The sequence below is a fragment of the Anguilla rostrata genome, chromosome 10 (genome assembly GCF_018555375.3).
Source record: "Anguilla rostrata isolate EN2019 chromosome 10, ASM1855537v3, whole genome shotgun sequence".
NCBI classification, from domain to species: Eukaryota; Metazoa; Chordata; class Actinopteri; order Anguilliformes; family Anguillidae; genus Anguilla; species Anguilla rostrata.
Window position 1 is genome coordinate 15340691 of NC_057942.1, and position 8579 is coordinate 15349269.

General features: G+C 41.8%; 1 protein-coding gene across 5 annotated transcripts in view; it reads right to left on the reverse strand.

Annotated features, from left to right (window-relative positions):
* The window catches only part of LOC135265114 (multivesicular body subunit 12B-like), a 56292-nt gene extending 48760 nt beyond the window's left edge, over window positions 1-7532 (reverse strand). For 2 of the 5 annotated variants that reach the window (XM_064354391.1, XM_064354394.1), the window contains exons 1-2: window positions 7354-7532; window positions 2333-2455 (exon numbers count right to left, since the gene is read on the reverse strand). In XM_064354391.1, the coding sequence (XP_064210461.1) occupies window positions 2333-2443 (111 nt within the window). In that variant the 5' untranslated portion in view covers window positions 2444-2455; window positions 7354-7532. Of the gene's footprint in view, window positions 1-2332; window positions 2456-4567; window positions 7089-7122; window positions 7290-7325 lie in introns of those variants that run through there. The other 3 variants (XM_064354393.1, XM_064354395.1, XM_064354392.1) reach the window with 3 other exon arrangements.
* Window positions 7533-8579: the final 1047 nt, after the last annotated feature.

An 8579-nucleotide genomic window follows, 5' to 3' on the forward strand; every position in this document is an offset into this window, starting at 1 on the left:
ACGGAGGGAAAAGAGGAAGTGAGAGAGAGAGAGAGAGAGAGAAAGAGGGAGAGCAGGGGGCCCTGGGGCCCACTCCAGGCTGTGCGTCGCTGTGTTTGCTCTGTGCTTTCTAAAATCCACAGGCCGCTCCAGGCCCCAGCTCCGCAGTCCCCAGGAGGCCTTTAACTCTGCTGTCCTACTTCTCGGTTATCCGCTTTCTTCTTTCCGTGAGCCAAGACTGGGACTGCAGCTCCTCTCTGCCACCAAAGGGTTAAACCAACAGAGGGGCCGGGGGCCTTTTCCTGGCTGAGACTGGGATCCGCCCTGAGGTCAGTCTACCCGGTACCTGGAGGAAGGCCTGGATGATTGACGCTTCGGGGCCCAGGACAGGCCACAGGCAGTGAACTCCAAACCTGCGGGTTCTCCCTCCCACAACCAGTAAAGCAGACGCTAATGTTTCAGCTGCTTCTCCAACTTGGAACTTACAGTACCTGTTTAATGCAATGTGGCAAAATGGAGGCCCCCCAAGATTTATTGCTAGATTATCTCCAGGTTTTACCAGGTAGAGAAAATAAAAAATGCATTAATGTGTTAATAATACAATCAGCTAGATGCTGTGTTTGGTTTCTTTGCTTTTGGGGGAAAATTATACATTTTCTTAATTGTAAAACAGAGATTAATTTCTGGGACTTCTCCCTTACACAGAACTGTCATCTTAATGAAAACCTAAGGGAATATACTCCATTACTCATCCCATGGTTGCATTAATATTGTAAAAAAAACTAAATATTTTCAAGACAAAATTTTCTAGAAAACAAACACTGTGTCTCTCCAACTAGCTATCACTGTAATTTTTAACATTCATTTTAGAGTGAAACTAAAATATAAACTACTCAAGGTATTAAACTAGGTTTTACACTAAATGTTACACTACTTATTACACTACATATTCTTAATTTCCTTAAGTTTGTGGACAGCTGTATAGAGGGAAGGGATGGCACCTCCCCCCCCCCTAATAAGAGTTATGTTCAGGAAAAAAAATTGAAAGCATTTAAAGCCACAATAAATATACAAGAACGCTACTGGAATTCAGAAATAAATGTAAGCAATTTTCAAAATATTGTTAATTTAAAATGCTCAACAGCTACAATTAAAAAGGCAAGACCTAGAACAGTGCGGTCATGGCCAATGCTCTCTGTGGCGATTCGTAACATGCTGTTATCTAAATATGAAGGACACATGAATAAGCGTATATCAAGAGTTGTACAAACTGATATTCAATATTCAAAATTCTGTGGTGTTGATAATTTCTGCAGTTTTGTGTTTTATCATGTGGTTTTGTTTTTGGTTGTGTTTGTTGTGCACTGTTTGTATGTGAAACATCAATAAAAATGATGATCACAAAAAAATATAAATATAAAAATACAGCAGAAAAATTCAACAGCAATACAATTAATGTTTTGCTGTGCCTATTCAAACACTGATATTGGTAATAATAAGTTATTTAACTTTGTTTTTTTCCTGTATTTATAGGGTAGGCTGACTGAGCACACAGGCTCATTTACAGCAACTCCCTGCAACAAGTACAGGGTGCCTTCAGGAATTTGTGTTGCTAACTGGAGGGAGAAGAAATCGCAGATTTCAACTATTTCTCCTGATTGTTTCCTAAGCAGTTTTGCATGTTAGAAGAGTTGATAACTTCTGATACAGCGGCAGATTATGAACTAGTCCACAGACTGCTAATGGTAACTGCAATTCTTGGCGATTGGTTAAACAAAAGTTCTCGGAGAGTGTTTCCTGCCAAAGCAATATCAGGGGAAACACTTGATAGTGTTTACATTCTCTGAGTGGATAGTTTGTTTCCATTTAATACTCACTGTGTTATTATAACCCTATGAAGAGTAGGTTTTTTTAAGAATTATTTTTTTCCTCCAAAATTCTAAATCAGTGTTCTAGAACTCCATTGCTTTCAGTCACTAGTAGTGGTTGTTACATCAACATTAGTATGTTAAGAACATTCTGATCACATATTTGTGACCTTACACCTTAAAGGAGCTTAATTAGACTAAATTGTTTATTCTGTTTCTAGGCTCGTACATACTTGATGGACTGGTCAGAGTCGCCACCATATTCGTGAGGAAAGAGTGCGACTTCATGAATGCCAAAATGTGTAGCTATTTTTTACAACTTGCTGGTTTGGTTCAGAGACAAAACTCATACAACCTAGTGATTGAGAGCACACGGAAGCTCCACCCAGTATGGGGCTTATGAAGCTCATTCTCCCATCTCTGATACACCCTCCACCCACCCACCCCCCAGCATTCCCTGAACAGCAGGGCTCAATGGCGCTCACCACTTCATAGCCGGTCGGCGCCCTGTTTCGAGATGCCACCACCCCTACTCCTGTGATGGGGTCCATGGGCAGCTCGGGGAGGGCTTCGTTCAACTCCCGCACCTCTGGCATCTTGGACGGCCTCTGGAACACAGCGCACATGCAGTCAGAAAGCCCCACCCTCGGAAACATCTACTGGCAGTGACAGGAAAACATCAGGGTGGATGGGGGGGGGGGGAGGGGGAATTTGAAGTGAAGAGCTCAGCCAGGGTCACCGAGGACAAGGCATGGGGGGATTGCAAAGATTCCTCCTGGGTCTTCAGTTGATGAACGACGGCACAAAAGTCGGGCTAATGGTGGCGTGAAAGCAGTTTCGAGAGCTTGAGAAACAATTGTGCCGCAAGGCTCATTTGTACACTGAATAAGCTGCGGCGATGGAGACAATAACAATGCTGAGGATCTAATCAGCCAAGCAATTAATTACTGAGAGCCATTTTCCCTTTTAAAGAGGAGCAAACAAACTGGGACTAAAGGCCTATTCTTTTGCTCGTGCCTGAAAAGAAAAAATTCAGTCCTAATGAAAAATTAAATGATCCCTGAATCACACTCTTCACTGAAAGGGGGGAGGGGGGTCATAGAAGATTTCAAAAAAAGGGCAAAGCTGTGAAAGCTGACTGCAGCCTCAAAGTCGGCCATCATCGACCTTACGCAATGTAGGCCTGTGGTGCCTGTGGATGACAAGCCTACAGGACTGTGTCAATGGCATAGAAAATGACAGATTAGCACCAATTCGAATCGGGCAAGTTGCCTTCTGAACAGCACCGGCAAAGAACCTGCAAGTTCACTTTCCGGTTAATGGCAAACAAACCGCTTTCCTCAGAGCGCCAAACCTGGCAGAAACCGCGGGCTCTTATCTCTGAAGGCAGATGTCAGTGTGACTTCTCTGATTTACAGATATGTATTAATACCAGGCTGTATAATGCTCCCTTTATTAAATCATTCTACCTGACACTTTTGGGCAAGTTTTTTTTTTACTTTAACATTTCTTCAGAAGTTGTAAAGACGCGTGAGAGCGTTTCAGTCCACTGCGGTGCTCTGACATGCACACGACTGGAATGTCCTGAAGGAACCAAAAACGTCTTTCAGGGAACCAGACGAAAGAGGACGGCGGAGGACCCTGCCGTAAACAGGGCCTTACCTCCACCCCCTCCCCCACCCCCACCATCGGGCACCTCCACCACCCTCTCTTCACCGGCTGCAAAGGGCCTGCGCGGCACCAACCGGGCCAATAAACACAGTGACATGTGAACGGCTTCATTTAATAACACAAACATCAGGATGTCAGAGCGCTCCATCTCCTCAGACGCACGCAAGCCCCGCACCTACCCGAAACAAAGAACAAAGCAGGGAGGGTACGCAGAAGTCAAACAGTGACCAGGCAGCTTTAACTGCTACAAGGGAATAAGGTGTCAACTCTTATGCCTTCAGAGTTTGCAATACAAACTTAAGGCATGCACAGTACAGTAAGACAGAAAAGGTTGTAAATATATTTATAACTTTGCATCAAACGGATGTAACTATCTGCACACCAGAGATGGAAAAAAAAAAAACACTTCCAATGTACAGCGGGTAGGTAGCACATCACACTTTTGGAGGGCAAGACCCAGGCAGCTTAACGTGTTTAGCAACATTGATGTTCAGCATCTGAAGCATCTTTTTTTAAAAACCAGTTAATTATGGTGATTAATGCTGGGGCAACAGCACATTTCATAAAGCCACTGTCATAGTGCACATACCAGGGGTAATTAAGTTTATGAGTAATGAACACTGAGGAAGATCAGGAGAACCTGTTGAAGGAAAAATACACCAAAATCGCCTTATTAAAGATTGTGGACTACACAACGGAATCTATTTACAACCTCGCCTTAGGGAAAGCACGCGAGATCTGCAGAAGGCCTCCGGTATATATGAGCCAATGGCATTTAATATGTTGAGGCTATGCGAGTGCTTGAGAAAATGGTACAAGGCCTCTGCTACACCAGCAAAACACTGAAGTACTTCACTGGGCCAGGCGAGGCTTTAACTGAAATTTTCTCATTTACATTGCATGCAAAAATCTAGATTCGGCTAAATAATATGCAATAACATTTCAAGAAACAAAATTCATCAAAGATACATAATCATTACCTGCACATGTAGTACACTTCTAATAATACATATAAAAAATAGAATGGTAGCAAAAATAATGCTGCCCACCTGTTGCAGAAGAATGAAAAAGGTGAGGCATGCGAGCTGATTCCCCTTTCCTAACAATATCTACGTGAAGACACTCAGCCGCGACAAAAACGTTGCTTACATTAGGCCACATTCAATTGTCTGAAAAGGTGTGGCCAATGTATTAACATAGCCAGGAAAAAGGGACTCAAAACATTCCGTCATACGGCAGAACAGGGAGGTCATTTTCCCAGCCCCCGTATGGAGCGAAAGAGTGCGTTTCATTCCGTTTGGTCATGGGCTGCTTTCTAAAGCAGCCGTGTAACAGCGGCTGTTCTGCATGACGCTATTTCAAGGGGCTCTCTAAGCCCGCCATTATCAGATGACAAGTGAGCCCACTGACTACAGGCAATTAGAATCCATCCAGTGAAGTCACCCAGTAACAAGCCAGAGCAATCGCATACATTTTCCCGGAAATCTAGTAAATGTAGATCTATTATTGCCTCTTCCTGTCCAAAGAAGCTTTCCCCTTAATGTGAGCACAGGACTGGTAGGGAGATTAGTGGCTATGCTGAGGTTGCCTAGCCGTTTTATTAAATTATGCTCAAAGCATTTTTGTAGAGTAAATGACACAGTTATTGCGTTCAATCTAAATGTTTACTGAATTTATTGTAATTACGTTTATTGAATCTGGAGGATTTACTGTGGCAGAAGTCTTCCCGTTTAGAAAAAGTTAGTTGGGGAGACTTATTAAAGAGATGCAGGCAAGCAAATTAGCTTACAGTGGGAGAATGATCTCTTTCTTGCGTTAATTTGCGCACTAATCAATCCGGCTTTTCCTTGACTGCGCCATGCCATTTCGTTGCAAACTGACTCTAATTGGAAAATTGAAGTCGAGCAGTCCAGACCTAGGGGAACTCCCAAGGGTGAAAGAAACTCATCCTGGATCCCTGACACAAAGCCTTTAACCTCATGTTCAGTGCAACTTAAGTTCAATGCATTCTCAAGGGAAGAACTTCCGCAAATGACCTAGGCTAAGTCAATTGCACCTAACAAATAACGGTAGGTTTAGTGTACCTTCAACATATGCAGAGGATTTGCACACGTCAACCTCCTTCATTAGCTGATACAACCAAAAGGAGTTCATTAACCAAACAACCAAAAAAAAAAAAAAAGTAATAGCCATAAAAAATTAATTCCTATACACTTCGCGTCTGGCTGTTTCATATTCAAAACGAGCAAGGTACTTAGCATACCAGTCTAATAAAGGGCACAGAATGACCTTGATGTTTAGATGATGCGACAGGTAAGCATTTTCCCCCTCCTTTTCCAGACATTGCCTCTCAGGGGATTTTGGTTAATATCTGTCTCCAGCCATGAGGGAGATGGGTTTCAGAGACCGCAAGCTAAAACCCCACCGGTAGATACTGGAGGCTGGCTTGTGTGAACCGAGGGAGGTCAGCACAGATTCTGGACAGGCTCTGCCGGCAGGGAAGGGCAGTCACAGAACCTGTCATTAAACTGGGGTTCAAACACTATGACGTAAGTGCTGGGAACCTGAACTGGTCTTACTGCTCCACCCATTGCATGACAGGTGCAACTACTGAGGGCAAATGTGAAGTTTCAGGGAAAACAAAGCCAAGTGGGAGACAGTTTAAGACTAATTCTAGTTCTATGCTATCAGCACAAGCTACAGTACCATCATGAGAGCTTGCCTCTACTTTCAAAATCAATCGCATTATTATACTTTCAGTAACATCGTTTGCAGTGACAGTCGAGTATGCTGTTAATACATAGCTAGCTACCCAACTTAGCCAGCTAGTTACGGCACATGCATTCCAACGTCTTTTATTATTTTGTCAAAGTTACCCAGCTGGTTAGTTGAATTAGATTCAGAATTTAGCTTCAAAACCTCAGCACATGCACACGGCTAAACGTCGCTTTTCCGGTAACAGTAGACTAGCTAACGTTAGCCAAGTAACCCAAGCAATACTGAAAATATTAGAACTGTATCTGGCCACAAGACATCGTTCGATTAGATGCTAACGTAGTATTCGCCAAGTTAATTCAGCTGCAATATAGCTAGGCTGTTTGCATATACGTTACATAACTTAGTCGCCTTTGTAAGTAGTCAGTAAACATTCGATTGAACCGACACAAATGTGAAAGCCAAATGCAAGGTTTCCTGAAACACCTGCGAGCTGGCGGCTAGGTTAGGTTAACCAGTTTTTGTATGGTAACGACTGTCTTTACCGAGACTGCCAATCAAGCTAGCTGAGTTCGCTAGCTTGGTAGCAACCAGAATCTGAAGTGCTGCAATTAGTTTGGTTGCATTCCATAAGATAATTGGTAGGTACCCTTCTCAGAATCTAAAGTTAATATTGGCTCAAACTTTACAGCTAGCTTGCTTGCAAGTTATAATTTTGTCCATTTAACGTTTTAGTAAATAATGCGCTAGCTAGCCAGTTAAGGTTGTTGTTGAAGGTAAACTGTGAGACGCCCGACAGCCTTCTCAAAACAAATATTAAAGGTAAAAATGCTTTAAATACTTGGACGACGAATCATTTATCTATTATCAACTTAACGGTTTGTGATACCTTGTTTCTCCTCCTTAGACAAAAGCAGCTTCTCGTGACCTGAGTGGTAAACAGAACAGTAGCTAACGTTATGCATCGGACTCGAGTATATGCCGTGGCGGAGAGAACTTGCAAGGAAGGCGGATTGTGGGCAGCCAGCCTCCGCGAAAGATAGGAACAGGGAAAGCAATGGCTAACGTTAGCTAGCTAATTCAGTTTCTTACCCAGGTGAAGTCAATAAATGAAACTCACAAGTATAAATTCTGATTATTTTACTGATTCTTCGTTTTCTTTCTTTCCACTGTCAGTCGTAGATCCCACACCCACCCTAGAATTCTTAATCCCTATTTCTGTTTATTTTTTTGGAAATCAAAAATTAAAGAGCCGCCCATTGAAATGTCTAATATAGTTGAGCACAGTTGTTGAGAGAGACCCCTATGGGGTCGAAATGGAATTACTACCTTTCTCCCTTAGGAGTTCAGATTAAAATTGTACACTAGAATATAAACTAGATCTCAACAGTATTTTTACGGTATGCAACATTACTAAATTATTTGGTTTTTAAAATTCATATCATATGAATATAATTTGAGTTCTAAAGCTTACTGTTCCATCAAAGTATCACTATAGCGAAATGTGCGAGAGAATAATATTTTCCTTTTTAAACATTTTCTATTTTAATTTCTAATGTAAAATATAATCGCAAAGGGCAATTAACGGGGTCCAAACAACATTGGAGAAATGACGCTCAGCTGCCGTTTTATGTAGCCTATCGTTTGTCAGGATGTAGGCCTAATGGATGACGCAAAAATAACCTGACTCTGATTAATCTTAAATGGAAAGATTTTGAACGTAGGCCAAGAAGTGAGGAGTAAAAGTCAAAAATATGGAAAATACACGCTTCATCTGATGGTGGCACTATAGAACATACTGTAACTATTTGTACTTAATATGCTTTGTGGACTTCAGACTAACTTGGAAAATGTAAATATAATTTAGATTGCACGCATTATGGATTACACATCACATATTTTGTACCAATAGTCACAAATATTCACAAATTTGAAGGTGCGTTGTGGCCGACCACACTGAATTACAAAAATTATTTTGATAACTTTTCTTCAACATACTACACAAACTGTCAGAATCCTGTATTTTGTGAACATTGGCCCAGCAGTCTTGGATGAGTTCATTTTGGCCTTGGAATGCAATATTTTAAATGGAAAACAGCAGAACGGCAGAAATTAAACAACTATATAAATCGTATTCCCTTAACTCTCTATACTGAATGTGTAGACACCACAGTTTTAATTTAGGCAAAAGAATGCCAGTTATGGTAAAAATGCACAACAGTGCCTTACCTGAAGGTGGCGCTATAGAGCATACAACTAGTGGCCATGAGCTAAATACACCTGTGAAAGTTTTCTCTCATTAGCACGCAGCACTTCCTGTTTATGTGTTGTCGCCACTAACTTTGT